We start from the raw sequence: 17,838 nt of genomic DNA, 5'->3' as shown, positions 1-17,838 counted from the left end.
TCCCATCCACTTTTGCTTCCCCCACTAATTCTACCCGGTTTGTGAGCAGCAGGTCAAGAAAAGCGCTCCCCCTAGTTGGCTCCCCTAGCACTTGCACCAGGAAATTGTCCCCTACGCTTTCCAAAAACTTCCTGGATTGTCTATGCACCGCTGTATTGCTCTCCCAGCAGATATCAGGAAAATTAAAGTCACCCATGAGAATCAGGGCATGCGATCTAGTAGCTTCCGTGAGTTGCCGGAAGAAAGCCTCATCCACCTCATCCCCCTGGTCCGGTGGTCTATAGCAGACTCCCACCATGACATCACTCTTGTTGCACACACTTCTAAACTTAATCCAGAGACACTCAGGTTTTTCCACAGTTTCGTACCGGTTGGGGTGCAGGAGGGGGTCAGGGCTCTGGGCTGGGGGTGCAGGCTCTGGGGTGGAGCCAGAAATGAGGTGTTTGGGGTGAAGGAAGGGGTTCCAGGTTTGGGAGGGGCTCAGGGCTGGGGCAGGGGATTGGGGCACAGGGTTGGGGTGCGGACTTGCCTCCAGAAGTTCCTGGTCAGCGGCGCAGCCACGGTGCAGAGGCAGGCTTCCTACCTGTCCTGGCACTGGGGACTGCACTACATCCAGAAGCAATCAGCAGCAGGTCCAGCTCCTAGGTGGAGGCACACAAGCGGCTTCGTGCAACTCTCGCCTGCAGGCTAATGGGAGTGCAGAGCTGGTGCTTGGGGTTGGGATAGCACATGGAGCCCCATGGCCCCCGTGCCTAGAAGCCAGAGCCACTGCTGGCCACTTCCAGAGCACAGCGCGGTGTCGAAACAGAGAGACTAGCCTCCCTTAGCTGGGCAGCACCACCAACAGAACTTTTAATGTCCTGGTCAGTGGTGCTGACCAGAGTGAACCGGTGACTGACATGCCGTTGCAGCTCGAACTTTGAAAAACAGTGTAGTAGAGTGTTCTTAAACCATTGTCATTTAGATTTTTCTGATTACTTTTTTTTCTTCCAGATTTGGCTTATAATTGTTTTCAGCTGTACGACATTTAAAGCATCAAGTGTATATATACTGCATGGAAGAGCAGGGACTTGCTATGATTTCCCTAAATGTGTTATCATTATCTACTGAGATGGTACTTTGTTTATGAAAAGTCTTTTCTCATGACCCACTAAAAACTCATTAGACTGAAAGAGTAGACATTTCTTGGTTACATACAAATCAAAACCACTACAACGGACGTTATCTAAGAGAGTCACTTCTAATCGTCAGGTTAGGTCAGTAGCTACGTTACCTTACTTACCATTTGGAATTTACACACCCACACAGCATACTTTAAAAGATTATAAATATTCTTCCCCTAAATTGCATCATGAACCTATAGTTTTATTATTATATGGCTAAGTAGCTTGTGAACATCTTGGTTAAAGGCAGTGTGATGACAAGTGCAGTACATCAGCCGTTCTGCACAGCCTGATTTTTTCCTCTGTCCTTCAGCTGCAATAGTAATTTATACCTGTGCATAGACAGCACAAATCGGTTATGAAGTATTACCAAATCACAACAGTAGCATTGTACACCCGTAATGCACTCTACATAAAGGTAAATAACTGAACCAGGTTCAGGACAATTGAGAATCAGGCCCACTTTCTAGAGATCAGCTGACAGCTGTGGCATTAGCCCTTAATGACCTGTCACTCAAGAACTTGTCTTTTCTAACCTATTCATAGGTCCAGTAAAAAGATACTCCAATTTCTGCCTTGCCTACTTGTTCCCTGACATCAACATGGCACACAAATAACATCTTCACAATAAACTATGACTACACAAGATAGAACCTGAAGCAGAGCTCTGTGTGGCTCAAAAGCTTTTCTCACCAATAAAAGTTGGTCCAATGAAAGATATTAACTCACCCACCTTGTTTCTTAAAAGGTAAAAGTGAGATTCAGATGTCAAGATTCAGTGACACTAAGTTCCTCTCTGTCTGTTCTTTCAGCCTCTGGTAATGAAGTGGTTTAATGTGCCGGAGGGGTTGAGACGGCACTATAGCTTGAGCTGGGTGATGAATACACTTATAGCTATCGTGATCTCCGTTTTTAGTGTTCTGTGCTTTAAGGACTTGCAGCATTTGACTTAGACAATCTGAATTCCTGATTTCTTAGCTTCCTCTGTGAACTCCAGCTTCCTATGCTGTCATTCAGAGCCGAGGTAATTTGTGTGCTCTCCATGGGGATAAATCTGGCTTCTTGCTCCTGTAGCTGCCCACTGGCAGCTTGTTATGAAGTTCCAATGGTTTCCACTTCAAAGCAGTCTGTCTGCCTATGCTCCTGCCCAGGAGAACAGACAGCAGTTAATGGAGATCGAGTTTTGGGCTTAAATACAGGAAAAATAACATCTAGAATAAAATGCCTGCAGTAAGGAAACTCATGGATGTGGTTTAATATGCTTAATTGCTCCTTTGGAGTGTGTGTGTGGGGGGGAAATGCAGGTAGCCTATTGCCACTGACTAGAGGGGGCTCATTTTAAGATTACGGCACCAAAGACAACTATAAATTATAAGGTGCAAGGCTGCTCCTGTGATTAAAATCCAGGGAGGAAGTCCAGAGATGATGATTAATTTACATCAGTGATGTGATAGCTTAGTCTTCTGGAATCAGTTCCTTTATAGACTGATTAAAATTTAACTTCTTCATTCATACTGGGTTAGGCTTTACCAAAATACAGTCAGTGTTAAATGAAACGTATAAACTTGTGATTAGAGCTAGCATGCACATTGTTCACACGCTTATTGTTCTGTCTCCCAGATGTTCTGGCATCTGTCTGGTATGTGGTACCGCTGATTATTTCTTTGCTGTAAGGGCTTTGAAGCTGTGTGATGTACAGTAGCAGTTTTTATTATCATAGCTCATTAAGAGAAATATATTGGACAGATTTTGTGGGGGGTTTTTTTACAAGGGGGCTGGGAGGGTGGGCGGAGAGAAGATTTATAGGCGGTGGAACTCCTGGAAGGGGCAGAGAAGATAGAGTGCTGCTTCCACTAAAATATTCCCCACCTCCATCCATAAGACCTTTTGCAAATGCTTAATGTGAACAGAGCTCTTGCAGTTTAAGTGCTAAGATGCGGGGGTGGAGAAACCCCTTATTTGTGGCATTATCTCTCCTAGATGCAGCAATCAAATAGACGCAGCCAAGCCCTGGTGTACACTACAGAGTTAGGTCAGCTAAGGAAGCTTACATCAACCTAACTCTAAGCGTCTACACTAAAATGTAGCTCCCAGCGATGTAACGCCTACTACACCAACTTAATAACTCCACCTCTGCAAGAGGCGTAGTGCTTAGGTTGACATAGTTAGGTTGGCGCAGCATGAGTGTGGACATTGCATTGCTTACAATGCCTGTTGCTGCCTTTCAGAAGCTGTCTCACAATGCCCCGCCCTGACAGTTAAATCGGCGCACGTGCTCCTGGTGAGGATGCGCACGTCTACACAAAGTGCATAGTGTGGTCATGCAAAAGCGATGTAATTACTGCAATGGCTGTATGTCGCTGTAACTTAGCCCTGGTCTACGCTACAGGGTTAGGTCAAATTTAGCCACGTTGGGTCGATTTTAAAATGAATGCATCGACACAACCAACCCTGTTCCGTCGACCTAAAGGGCCCTTAAAATCAACTTTAGTACTTCTCCCCGGTGAGGGGAGTAATGCTAAAATCGACCTTGCAGGGTCAAATTTGGGGTAGTACAGATGCAATTTGACAGTATTGGCCTCTGGGACCTATCTCAGAGTGCTCCAATATGACCGCTCCGGATAGCACTTTGAACTCTGATGCACTAGCCAGCTACACAGTAAAAGCCCCGGGAAATTTTGAATTTCATTTCCTGTTTGGTCAGCTCAACGGCACAGGTGACCATACAGTCCCCCCAGAATCGTAAACGAGCTCCAGCATGGACCAAAAGGGAGACACTAGATCTAATTGCTCTGTGGGGAGAAGAATCTGTGCATGCCGAACTCCGATCAAAAAAGAAGAAATGTAAATATATATGCCAAAATCGCACAGGGCATGGTGGAGAGATGCTACAACAGGGACACACAGCAATGCTGGGTGAAAGTTAAGGAGCTCAGACAAGCCTACCAAAAGACAAAGGAGGCAAACTGTCACTCCGGGTCAGAGCCCCATACATGCCACTTTTATGATCAGCTGCATGGCATTCTGGGGGGGGACCCTACCACTAGGCCACCACGGTCTGTGCACACCTGCAAGTGGGGAGTCTCACGCAACAGGGAGGAAGATTTTTGTGGATGAGGAAGAAGAGAATGTGCAGCAGGCAAGCGATGAATCCATTCTCCTCGGCAGCCAGGACCTTTTCATCACCTTGGAGCCAATACCCTCCCAAGGCAGGATCCCCGACCCTGAAGCCAGAGAAGGCAGCTCTGGTGAGTGCACATTTGTAACAAAAGAACAGGGTTTAAAAGCAAGAGTGTTTAATGTTTGATTTGCCATGAAGAATTGGGATGCATTTGCAGCCAGTACAGCTACTGGAAAACTCTGTTAACGTGTCTGAGGATGGAGGGGGAATCCTTCAGGGACATCTCCATGAAGCTCTCCTGGAGGTACTCTGAAAGCCTTTGCAGAAGGTTTCTGGGGAGGGCTGCCTTATTTTGTCCTCCACGGTAGGACACCTTACCACTCCAAGCCAGTAGCAAATAGTCTGGAATCATTGCAGCACAAAGTATGGCAGCAAATGGTCCTGGGTTTTGGTCGAATTCAAGCAACGTTCGGTCTTTATCTTTCTGTGTTAGCCTCTGGAGAGTGATATCATTCATAGTCACCTGGTTGAAATAGGGGAATTTTTGTAAGGGAACAGTAAAAGGACCCCATTCATACAGGGTTGTTTGCGCTTGGCTAAAAGGGATCATCCCGGAGAATAGCCACATGACTGGGGGAGGGGTGAAGGGATCATCCCAGAGAGTAGCCACGCAGTGGGGATGGGGAAGGTGTGTGCTGCACATCCACCCGAAAACCGCAGCTCCTCCTTTTAAATGTGAAACCCAACAAGCATTGCTTGCTATGGGAAAGGATGGCGCTGCAGTTTGAAAACATTTCCACATGCTATGAAGGCGGAAGAAGCCAACCCTGCATACAAAAAGGCTTACCATGTTTGCCTGGAATCTGAATTCTGTTGCCCAGCCGTGTGTGATGTGTCACCATACTGGCAGGCGTTCAATGTAAAAGGCAAAATGCGACCTTGTACCTAAAGCACATGTGCTTTCTGCTATGAATTTCTTGATTCGCTGTGAAAGTCTCCCTTTTGTTCTCAGAAATGTATCATAAATTTTACTCTCCCTTTTTATCTCCTCCCAAGTGCAAATGTTTCTATGCTCCTCCTATCATCTCTGTCCCTAAGGTTATCGCAGATTAGAAGGCGAAGAAAACGCACTCGCAATGGCATGTTTTCCGAGCTCATGCAGTCCTCCCACACTGATAGGGCACAGCTTAATGCATGGAGGCATTCAGTGGCAGAGGCCAGGAAAGCATTAAGTGAGCGCGAAGAGCAGAGGCAGGAGGTGATGCTGAAGCTAATCAGGGAGAAAATGGACATGATGAAGTGTCTGTTGGAGCTGCAGGAAAGCCAACAAGTGTACAGACCCTCCCCCCCCCGCTGCATCCATCGTATAACTGCCTGCCCTCTTCCCCAAGTTCCATATCTCCTCACCCAGATGCCCAAGAACGTGGAGGGGGGAGGGGGAAGTGGGAGACTCCAGAGGATGGCCCAAGCAACAGAAGGCTGTCATTCAAACAGTTTTGATTTGTAGTGTGGCTACAATAAACAATGTGCCCTTGTCCTTCCCTCCTCCCACACACCACCCTACCCGGGCTACCTTGCAGTTCTCACTTTTTTTAAATTAATAAAGAAAGAATGCATGGTTTCAAAACAATAGTTACTTTATTTCCTTTGCCAGCTGTGATCGAAGGGGGGAGGGTGGTTGGCTTACAGGGAATTAAAATCAACAAAGGGGGTGGGTTTGCAGCAAGGAGAAACGCACACAATTGTCACACCGTAGCCTGGCCAGTCATGAAACAGGTTTTCAAAGCCTCTCTGATGCGCGCCTAGCTGTGCTCTTCTAATCGCCCTGGTTTCTGGCCGCTCAAAATCGGTCACCAGGCGATTTGCCTCAACCTCCCAGCTTTCCATAAACATCTCCCCCTTACTCTTACAGATATTATGGAGCAAGCAGCAATAACAATGGGAATGTTGATTGCGCTGAGGTCTAACCTAGTCAGCAAACAGCACCAGCAAGCTTTTAAACGTCCGAAGGCACAATCTATCACCATTCTGCACTTGCTCAGCCTATAGTTGAACTCTCCTTTCTACTGTCCAGGCTGGCTGTGTACGGCTTCTTGAGCCCTTGGAGCAAGGGGTAGGCTGTGTCCCCAAGGATAACTATTGACATTTCAACATCCCCAACGGTAATTTCTCGTCTGGGAAGTAAGTCCCTTCTTGCAACTGCTTGAACAGCCCTGAGTTCCTAAAGATGCAAGCGTCATGCACCTTTCCCGGCCATCCCACATTGATGATTGTGAAACGTCCCTTGTGATCCACCATTGCTTGCAGCACCATTGAGAAGTACCCCTTGTGGTTTATATACTGGTTGGCAAGGTGGTCCAGTGCCAAGATAGGGATATGTGTTCTGTCTATTGCCCCACCACAGTTAGGGAACCCCATTGCAGCAAAGCCATCCAGTATGACTTGCACATTTCCCAGAGTCACTACCCTTAATAGCAGAACGTCAGTGATTGCATTGGCTACTTGGATCACAGCAGTCCCCTCAGTAGACTTGCCCACTCCAAATTAATTCCGGACTGACCAGTAATAGTCAGGCATTGCAAGCTTCAAGAGGGCTATTGCCACTCGCTTCTCAACTGTCAGGGCAGGTTTCATCTTGGTATTCCTGCATTTAATGGTGGGGGGAAAGCAACTCCCAAAGTTCAAGGAAAGTGGCCTTACGCATGCAGAAGTTTTGCAGCCACTGTGAATGATCCCATACCCGCAACACTATGCAGTCCCACCAGTCTGTGCTTGTTTGCCAAGCCCAGAATCGGAGTTCCATTGTATCAAGTAGCCCCACTGCTGCCATCATGTTCCAATTGCCACCGCCCGTGCTTTCAGGAACGTCTGTATCCATGTCCTCATCACAATCATCCTCGTACTGGTATCTCCTAGCCAGGTTATGCAGATATCCAGGATAATGTATAAGGTATTTACAATGCTCACAACAGAAGTGGTGAGCTGAGTGGGCTCCATGCTTGCTGTGTTATGGCATCTGCAAGGGTAATCCAGGAAAAAAAAGCACAAAACGATTGTCTTCCATTGCTTTCACAGAGGGAGGGAGGGAGGGGTGACTGACGACCTGTACCCAAAACCACCCTCAACAATATTTTTGCCCCATCAGGCATTGGGAGCTTAATCCAGAATTCCAATGGACAGTGGAGACTGCGGGACTGTGGGATAGCTATCCACAGTGCACCACTCTGTAATTCGATGCTAGCCGGGGTATTGACTCCGCCGACTTAATGCGCTTAGTGAGAACATACACAGTTGACTATATAAAATCAATTTCTAAAAATCAACTGAGTTTTGGTTGCATTCAAGCAACATTCGGTCTTTATCTTTCTGTGTTTATCTTTAATGCATGGAGGCATTCAGTGGCAGAGGCCAGGAAAGCATTAAGTGAGCACAAAGAGTATAGGCAGGAGGCGATGCTGAGGCTAATGGGGGAGCAAACGGACATGATGAAGCATCTGTTGGAGCTGCAGAAAAGCCAACAAGGACCAAATATGGCAGCCCTCCCCAGAAACCTTCTGTAAAGGCTTTCAGAGTACCTCCAGGAGAGCTTCATGGAGATGTCCCTGGAGGATTTCCCCCTCCATCCCCAGACATGTTAACAGAGTTTTCCAGGAGCTGTACTGGTCGCGTATGCATCCCAATTCTTCAGGGCAAATCAAACATTAAACACTCTTCCTTTTAAACCCTGTTCTTTCATTACAAATGTGCACTCACCAGAGCTGCCTTCTCTGGCTTCAGGGTCGGGGATCCTGCCTTGGGAGGGTATTGGCTCCAGGGTGATGAAAAGGTCCTGGCTCCCAGGGAAAGCGGATTCACCTCTTGACTGCTGCGCATTCTCCTCCTCCTCTTCCTCATCCACAAAATCCTCCTTCCTGTTGCGTGAGACTCCCCCGGGTGTCCATGGACAGCGGTGGGGTAGTGATAGGGTCCCCTCCAGAATGCCATGCAGCTGATCATAGAAGTGGCATGTATGGGGCTCTGACCCGGAGCAACCGTTTGATTCCTTTGTCTTTTGGTAGGCTTGTCTGAGCTCAAGTTTCACGCAGCACTGCTGTGTGCTGCATCTCTCCACCATGCCCTTTGCAATTTTGGCATATATATTTACATTTTTTCTTTTTGATCTGAGTTCGGCCTGCACAGATTCTTCTCCCCACACAGCAATCGGATCTAGTGTCTCCCTTTCGGTCCATGCTGGAGCTCGTTTGCGATTCTGGGGGGACTGCATGGTCACCTGTGCTGCTGAGCTTGCTACACTGATCAAAAGGAAATGAAATTCAGTACTTCCTGGGGCTTTTACTGTGTACCTGGCTAGTGCATCAGAGTTGAAAGTGCTGTCCAGAGCGGTCACATTGGAGCGCTCTGGGATAGGTCCAAGAGGTCAATACTGTCGAGTTGCGTCTGCACTACCCCAAATTTGACCCTGCAAGGTCGATTTTTAGCGCTACTCGCCAGGGAGGAGTACTGAAGTCGATTTTAAGAGCCCTTTAGGTCGCTGGAACAGGGTTGGTTGTGTCGATGCATTTATTTTAAAATCGACCTAACGCGGCTAAATTTGACCTAAGCCCATAGTGTAGACCAGGGCTTAGCTCAACTTAATTTTTTAATGTAGACTTGCCTTAAGATGTTCCCGCTTCAAATAGCAGTAACTGCATTCCAGGGTGCGTGTGGGAATTATGTGCAAGAATGGGTCTCTGCCCACTGACAGTCCAGTTTCTTAAGGTTGTATGCAGCCTGAGAGAGGAGGGCCAGAGGGCTAGAGTTGAGAGGCTGATCCACAGAATCGGGGGTTTCATTCCCCCAAATCCGTTGTACCTTTACTTTTGAGGAGTTTCCTTGCATCAGTGGGAAGAGTCTTTCCATTGACTTCAGTGGACTTTAAAGGTATATATTGTGCAATCTTCTTGTTGTGACCTTTATCTCTAACTCCCTTTACTGTTCGTTTGATTATGAGTATTGTAAAAGCAGTAAATAATAGCGCCACTGTATGAAGACATTCAGAGAAGAGATATGAGAGAAAATGAAAGGTGACAGGTTAAAAGGACACTTGCTAGTAGTCTACGCCCAACCCTTGTATTATTTTGCCAATCCGCTATTGACAAAAACTATTTTGTTCTTCTAAAAAAAAAAAAAATTTGGTGTAAACATTTTTCAGATTTAGATGCTAATTTTGCAGAGATGTAATATGCACATGCTTAACTTGACAGACATGAAAACATTAGATAAATAAACCTTTGCAGGATTACAGCCTTTTACAGAAATCCCTACAGTGTGTTCATCCCAGACATTGTAGTCAGTTTCACTTTCTGGCTCTTAATACTCCTGCAGTGTGCCTCCAACGGAGAAGTGAAATTTTCATTCTCTAAGCTGAAAGAAGTGCAAGAAAAAAACGAGAATAAATGGTACATAAGTAAGATCTTAAATTCTCTCAGCTGTAATAATATAAGCCATTGTTAGTAACACATAAAGGATTTTTTTTAATGATGACATCTTGCCCATGTACATTTAAATATTTCTTCTATTGTTACAATATACATATGTACATAAATTAGTGGAACTGCTAGCTTATGCCTTTTGAGGGATGTATGATTGCAGTAACTGAGCCATGGTTACTCTAGAAAATTAACTAGATACATAAGACAAGGATAGAGAGTTCACCAAAGGGGCATACAGAATAAAGCAGGAGGAAGGTAGTAAGTTAAAATACCAGGGAAAGATGATTTTCTTGTAAAGAGAAATCTTGGGTCCCAATTAGACAAGAAAATGGTTTTCTAGTGCTGTTTTTCCAATGTGTTTGTATACCCCTCATTGACAAAGCAACCCATTTCAAGTATGAGCAGAATAAAAGAATAAATTCCTTGAATGACTGCTGCAAATTACTTGCACTGCAATAGTTGGTATCTAATGCTGTGGACACAGTTGTTTTCTTTTTCATGTAGCCACTTCAGCTTGCCTTCTCAGCTAATGGTTGCCTTGAACTGATGAGTTCTTTCTGGTCTGCCTCTCATTCCCCCTATGAAGTCTTCCTCTTCTCTCTGGGTACTGCAAGATGTATAGTTTGCCATTTTATAGTCAAGGATCCTTTAAGGCCTGATCTTGCTCCTTCTGAAATCAATGGGAGTTTTACTTAAGAAGAAGCAGAACTGGGTCCTTGTTCACAAGGAAGCAGCAGGTTGTTATAGAGCATCTTTCAGAGGTTCTTGCTCAGCAATCCAGTCTCTGCTACCTTACTAGCTCCTTCCCTCCCCCTTCTACAGTATGAGGATGGTAGAAAAGATACTTTTCCTCTTTCTCTAGCAGTAGAAACTCACAAGTGTCACAACGGGAAGTACCATGTTGACTGTAGGTTTCTCTTCAATTATGTTAATGATAGTAGGCTACATATCAAAGCACAAACAAAAAAACTAAGGTAACTTCCTCCCCATCTCCAGTTATTACAGATCTCCAGGCCTACGTAAGAAGCATTAGGACATGTTTATGCAAATATGGAAGAGGTGTGTATTAAAAAAAAAAGTTATGAAATTGTTCATGGATTAAGCAATGTATAGTTGAGATATTGTTTGAGATAAAGGTGGCGAAAAGTTAGAAAAGAAGGGTCATTCAGGATTGTACCTGCTATAGTTTGTTGAACAGCCAACACAGTCAGCCTTTTGGGTGAAGTCCTTGGAAATAATTAGGGTCCTACCAAATTCACAGCCGTGAAAAATGCATCACGGACCATGAAATCTGGTCTTCTGTGTACTTTCACCCTATACTATACAGATCTCACAGGGGAGACCAGTGTTGTTCAAACTGGGGGTCCTGACCCAAAAAGGGGTCATGCGGTGGGGGGGGAGGGTTGTAAGGTTATTGTGGGGGTGGGTATTGTGATATTGCCACCTTATTTCTGCACTGCCTTCAGAGCTGGGTGACGGAAGTGGCAGCTGCTGGCCAGGTGCCCAGCTCTGAAGGCAGCACCGCCAGCAGCAGTGCAGACGTAAGGGTGGCAATGGGTGGCTGGAAAGTGGCGACTGCTGGCTGAGGGTAAGGGTAGAAACACCGTACCATGCTATCCTTACTTCTGCGCTGCTGCTGGTGGCGCTGCCTTCAGAGCCTGGCTCCCAGCCAGCAGCTACCACTCTCCAGCCACCCAGCTCTGAAGGCAGTGCTGTCGTCAGCAGCAGAGAAATACGGATGGCAATACTATGACCTCCCTACAATAACCTTGCGGACTCTCCCCCCCCCACTACCCTCTTTTGGGTCAGGACCCCTACAGTTACAACATCATGAAATTTCAGATTTAAATATCTGAGATCATGAAATTTATGATTTTTAAAATTCTATGACTGTGAAATTAACCAAAATGGACCGTGAATTTGGTAGGGCCCTAGAAATAATTTTTTATCCTCCAAGTTTTTGGAGGTAGTTTTGCCAGTCACACTGTTGTCTCCTCCCAAGATCACAAATAGATGCTGTGAAAGAACTGGAGTGGAGGAGATGGAAGAGGGGGACTAGAGAGCAGTTAGGGTTTAGATAGTGTTACAGAGCACTGTGTCAATATTTAATTTGTTCTCTGCCTTATTCAGCAGTGTTGCAATCCAGATATTAATACCAATGACTCAAAGGCTGCCTATATTTGGAGTCGGATAACAACACAAGACTGTTAATTACTTTATATTCTCAAGAACTGCTATTGTTGTTCAGCACAGATTAGGGTGACCATGTAGATATGATTGGGCAAATGTATAGCGGGGGTAAGATAGTGTTGATGGGAGCTACTCGAAACGGAGTGGATCAATATTTACAGTACATGAATTAAAAAAAAATTTAGTGTTGTACAATTGGAATGAAATATCAACATCTCTTCATCCTACATATAATAAGGCAGAGTGTAGGGCTGGTTGGATTTTTTTGTTTTGTTTTTACACCTTCTTGACCTAGCAGAAGAGCAAATCTTAAAAATACATTTTAAAAAAAACTGACCAAAACTTCAATAGTTTTGAGGTCCTGGTTAGGAGAGAGAGAGAGAGAGAGATAATATATAATATAATATAATATAAGGTTCGTTAGAGTAAACAAATCACCTTCCAGTGCCTGGGAGCCCACAGATTCCATGAAGAATTGTCCCTCCAAAAAGCCATTTTGATTTTGGAAGCTTGTTGATGGAGAAAATTCAGGCGTTTTTCATCAAGCTTTCTGAACACGTTTTGCTTTTTTCCACTAGATGGCAATAAATTGAATATGATTTTCATCTGCCTTTCTTGAATGTTTTCCTTTTAAAATAAGTCCAAACATTAATCTGGTTTGATATATAATATATATGTAACTTCTGATCTGTCATATCGTTGCATCTTACACAAATCAGACTAATAATTTATACTTATTTTTTTCGAAAAGACAATGGGGATGCCTTATAGATGTTCTCATCTTTCAGAACTCCAGCAAAGCAGGTCTATGCTTGTTTCTGAGGCAGTTTGTGCTCCTTGTGACTACAGACTCTCCCCAGATGCTGCATTTATAGTTCCATGTCTGTATTTTTACTCTTTCTCAGATATATTGAATCCCTTGTGTTAAGGCTGCACTAGTGAGGTAATGGAGGTGGCTCATGGGAGCATCTTTGTTCAAATTCTTCCAGCAGTTTGGCATGGGAGTGGGGGGTGTTTTTTCCTGCTTCTGATGGAATTCACCATCTCCCTAAACACTTCTTAATCATCCAGGTTTTCCTGAAGAGTAGCGTTTTTGCCTTAGCATCAGATTGCACCAAATATCCAGTTTAAAAAAAACAAAACAAAAACAAAACAAAACCCTCCCCAAAGGAAATCTCCGCAAACCTACCTACCCCGATCCTACCTACCTTCAAATGACATCAGCTAAACAATGCATTACTCAGTACTGTTTTCTGGAAGAAGTGTGCGTGTTCCCAGCATGTGCATTTATGTAAGCTTGTGTGCCAGCAGCAGTCTCTCTAACAGAGACAAAAAAAGGAGTACTTGTAGCACCTTAGAGACTAATAAATTTATTTGAGCATAAGCTTTCGTGAGCTACAGCTCACTTCTGAGCTGTAACTCATGAAAGCTTATGCTCAAATAAATTTGTTAGTCTCTAAGGTGCCACAAGTACTCCTTTTCTTTTTGCGAATACAGACTAACACGGCTGCTACTCTGAAACCTAACAGAGACAAAAAGAAACGGAGAACTTGTGGCACCTTAGAGACTAACAAATTTATTAGAGCATAAGCTTTCGTGAGCTACAGCTCACTTCATCGGATGCATGAACAGAGACAGAAAGTGATCGTATATAAATGGATAAGTGAATAGATTCCTCAGCCTGTAACCCTCCTCTCAGAGCACAGGCACCCCTGAGTCGTGGGATTTACTACAGGGAAGATTTTTTGAGAGCCATTGTTAAACACTGGTATTCGGTCACAGGACTGCACACAAAGGCTTTCTCCCCATCCAAAATACCACGTGGGTGTGGCACTCTTGTTTCAAATTACATTACAGTAGTTTTGCAATCCAGGCACACAGTAACAGGGTTGACCACATGCTGAGCACCCCAGCATAGCCAGGCTGTGCAGCACCCTGCCTTTGTTTACCCTCTTCAGGAGCATTTAAGAACTGTGCTGGAGGCTTTCTCATGGCCAGCAGTACCCCTCCTTGGGATCTGGATGTATTAACATAAACAATTCAAACCATCCTCAAAGTCCCAAAATATAGTCCATCAATACACCACCTATTCTACTCTGCTAGTCTCAGGGCTCTTCTTCAGTCCCAGCCTGCTTTTCAATCAAGCAGCTATTTCAGTCCCTTCTAGCTGGAGTCCTTCCCTGCTCTTCCCAACACATACTCTCCAGTCTTCCTACCCGGAGTCCTTTTATCTCCAGGAAAGGGCTCAACATCCTCCCATTGCTGTCTACGCTCCATCTTTTAGAGGTCAGCAGTCAAACCCCTCTACTCTTCCAGCCCTCAGCCTTCTTCAGCTCTTTGGCTCTGGTTTCCAGGCCCAAACCCTTCTCCCTGTCAGTCTCCCACAGCAGCCTCCTGCTCGCTACAACTCCTCTCTGTAGCTTCCTGCTGATCTCATACATGACACGTATCTTCCATTACGCCCCATCAGAGCTGTTAACATTGCACAGGTGGGCTGGAGCAGTTCCTTCTGAAAGGGCCCAGTCCACCCTGCAACATGCATCATTCAGGCTTTTTTGCATCTGCACACTATTCTTTTAGGTCCCAATAAATACTCTATTCATATAACCAGTTATTTTGAGTAAAAATAACAATTTCTGTTCAGTTTCTCTTTCAGTTTGGTACCTTGTCCAAGCCACATTTCTATAGTTTAATCCATGCCTAAATCTGCTTTGGAGAAATCTGTAAGTTGTAGGTTGGTTATACACAACGTTAAATACGGGCAAGCCACAAGGCAGTAATGAAAGTTAAGAGTAACAATCGTGTTTAACTGACAGTGCATAGCTATACAATCTGCATTTAGTATCGTGTTTGTATTACACACTGAAAGCTCCAGACAGGGACCCCACACTGCTGAGTGTTTTATAAAATACAGGTTTCAGAGTGGTAGCCGTGTTAGTCTGTATCGGCAAAAACAATGAGGAATCCTTGTGACTAACATTTATTTGGGCATGAGCTTTCATGGCCTTGAACCCACTTCATCAGATGCATGGAGTGGAAAATACAGGAGCAGGTATAAATACATGAAAAGATGTAAGGCAACTCCCATCTTTTCATGTATTTATACCTGCTCCCGTATTTTTCACACCATGCATCTGATGAAGTGGGTTCTAGCCCATGAAAGCTTATGCCCAAATAAATCTGTTAGTCTCTAAGGTGCCACAAGGATGACTTGTTGTTTTTTACGAAATACAGTCCTTACTGCAAGTAGTTTACTATTAGGACAAGAACAATTTTATTGTCCCCCCCCACCCCGAAATCTGAGGATGAAAAAAATCTCAAAAATGGTTTAATTACAATATATATTATTTAGGTTACTGATGTGACAGACCCTCAATCTTAGGTTTAATGAGTTGTAAGATGTATATGTTTATGCATTATGGCTCCAGTTCTGCAAGACAGAAGGTTAACTTAAGCATATGGGTAGTTTCCTGAAATCAGTTAGGCATGTGCTTAAATACCTTGCTGAACTCGGCTTTCAGCTCTCACTGAAGATGAAGGGAATCTTTCCATTTACTTTCATGGATCATGTCCTAATCCTTATTTGGTTTGCTCTTACACTTTTTTTTTTTTTAAGTAATTTGATTTGTAGAAATCAAGCATAAGTGTTTTCATGAGGGAAAGGAGAGTTACTAGTGGTAAACAGTAATAGAAGGTAAATTTCTAAATCAGTTGAAAAAGTTGACTGGCATTTTGTTTTCTTTTTAGCAAACTTCAGAAGAAAAAGCAAGATGTAACTGGATTACAGGGAGTGACAGGAGAATGGTTTGAAGAAATACAGAGAAAAAAATTTCTGAACGAAACTGACGCTAACAGAATGTTAAAACGACCACTAGCACATTGGCTAAGAAAGACATCAAGAAATGGTGAGTCATAGCGAGTTTTTTTCAAATCCCTTTCTTATGTGATGATCACCAAAACCATGCAGCAAAGCATCTGAGTTCAGTAAGAGAGAAGTTTCTGAAATTGTGTTAGACTGCTTCTCACATCAAAGCTTTGCAAAATAACATTTTCAAAGGGAAATGTGTTCCTTTTGAAGTAATTGTGTTAAAAGAACAACCGTGCAACAGATTACGAAGCTCTTGGTATTTCTTACCCTAGAGTTATAAGAGTTGGAAAGATTATAAGCAAATAGATACAGCAGATATTATCTGATGAAAGAATGAGTATTAGCTTCGTATAGACTGCATTAGTTCCACAGAAATAAAAATCAAAGGTAAATATAATGATCACAGTCAAGCCTAGGGTTTTTTTGTTTTTTTTTGTTTGTTTTTTTTTAAGGAGATGAGGGAAATGGAAATAACTAGATAAATGAGGCTTCAGAGTAGATGTTAGGGGACAATTTTGGATAATCAAGATTTGGATGAAAGAGGTTTGAATGTATTTGAATAGAAGCTTGACTGATTACACAGGAATAAAATGTGTGCAAGTGTCAGGTTACCAAGGTAGGAGATGGACCCTGTCTGCTGCCTGGTTGCCACTGTAATAGAACTCTGGGTGGTCGTCTTCCATGCATGCTGTTGCCCATCAGATCCCAACATGGACAATGTCCCTATCAAATTTTCCCATTCTGCAGTGCAGTGGTTCTCAACCTGGGGTCCGGGTGTGACGTTGCACTCCCATATGATTTTTATGAAAATATGCTAATGAGTGTGAATATAATGTAACTGGAATATGCTTCATGCAAAAGGTCTCTTGTAAGGTGGTATTAAAGTTTATAATTTACTGAGTGTGGTCATCCTATTTGTATAAATGTATCATTCTTGAATTTGAAATTAGAAATATGAAATATAACTGAGGTCCTATTGTAATTATGCAAAGTGTGGGCCATTAATGGTGGTTTGGAATCTTGACTCCCATCAGCTAGGACAATTGACTGTAAATGGCTCTGTTTACTTGCAAGCCTTCCTCTGAGTCAGGCTGGGAAGAATGAAGGCTTGGGGGTCTCACAGGACATGTGACCATGTCACCTGGTACTGGAATCCATCTTAAACGTAGGGCTTTTCTATTTAGAAGAATTGGTGGGGACCCAAAGAGACAAAAGATTCCCACCTTGTGCCAAAGCTATATAAGGGAATGGAACAGAACAAAGGGGGCTGCAGTCATGAGAAATCCCCTAGCTACCCCCTGAGCTGGAACAAGGACTGAACTAGGGAAAGGATTGGGCCCAGACTAGGAAGGCCTGCAATCTGTGAAAGAACTTATTGAAACATCTCTGAGGGTGAGATTTTATCTGTATTTAGTTTTTTACTATATTAGGCTTAGACTTGCGTGTTTTTGTTTTATTTTGCATGGTAATTTACTTTGTTCTGTCATTACTTTGAACCACTTAAATCCTACTTTTTGTATTTAATAAAATCACTTTTTACTTATTAATTAACCCAGAGTATGTATTAATACCCGGGGTGGTGGGGGCAAACAGTTGTGCATATCTTTCTCAGTGTTATAGAGGGCGAACAGTTTATGAGTTTACCTTGTATAAGCTTTATACAGGGTAAAACGGATTTATTTGGGGTTTCGACCCCAACTGGAGCTGGGTATCTGAGTGCTGGAGGCAGGAGCACTTCTTAATCTGTTTTCAGTTAAGCCTGCAGCTTCTGGGGGACATGGTTCAGACTTGGATCTGTGTTTGCTGCAGGCAAATGTGTCTGGCTCAAACAAGTCAAGGTACTGAAGTCCCAAGCTGGCAGGGAAAACGGGCTCAGAGGTAGTCTAGGCACATCAGGTGGCAGTCTCAAGGGGGTTTCTGTGATCTAACCCGTCGCACCGGGTCTGCTGTGGGTCCGCGAACAGGTTCAGGGGGGCCACCAAGGAGGGCCAGTGTTAGACTTGCTGGGGGTCAGGGCAGCAAGCC

At 44.0% G+C, this 17,838-nt stretch overlaps 1 protein-coding gene and 1 long non-coding RNA gene across 7 annotated transcripts in view; one reads left to right on the top strand and one right to left on the bottom strand.

Annotated features, from left to right (window-relative positions):
* The window catches only part of LOC119857098, a 52,531-nt gene that overhangs the window by 6,538 nt on the left and 28,155 nt on the right, over positions 1-17,838 (bottom strand). For 2 of the 5 annotated variants that reach the window (XR_006277601.1, XR_006277597.1), the window contains 2 exons: positions 9,136-9,687; positions 453-2,306 (listed from right to left, as the gene is read on the bottom strand). This is a non-coding gene — a long non-coding RNA (uncharacterized LOC119857098). Of the gene's footprint in view, positions 1-452; positions 2,307-9,135; positions 9,688-17,838 lie in introns of those variants that run through there. The other 3 variants (XR_006277600.1, XR_006277599.1, XR_006277598.1) reach the window with 3 other exon arrangements.
* Positions 1-17,838, top strand: part of EXPH5 (exophilin 5) — a 59,593-nt gene that overhangs the window by 16,034 nt on the left and 25,721 nt on the right. For both annotated transcript variants that reach the window (XM_038405479.2, XM_043504230.1), the window contains exon 2: positions 15,693-15,850. In XM_038405479.2, the coding sequence (XP_038261407.1) occupies positions 15,693-15,850 (158 nt within the window). The remainder of the gene's footprint in view (positions 1-15,692; positions 15,851-17,838) is intronic.

The sequence above is a fragment of the Dermochelys coriacea genome, chromosome 1, assembly GCF_009764565.3.
Source record: "Dermochelys coriacea isolate rDerCor1 chromosome 1, rDerCor1.pri.v4, whole genome shotgun sequence".
In the NCBI taxonomy this organism is placed as follows: Eukaryota; Metazoa; Chordata; order Testudines; family Dermochelyidae; genus Dermochelys; species Dermochelys coriacea.
This window is presented reverse-complemented; position numbering and strand designations above follow the sequence as displayed.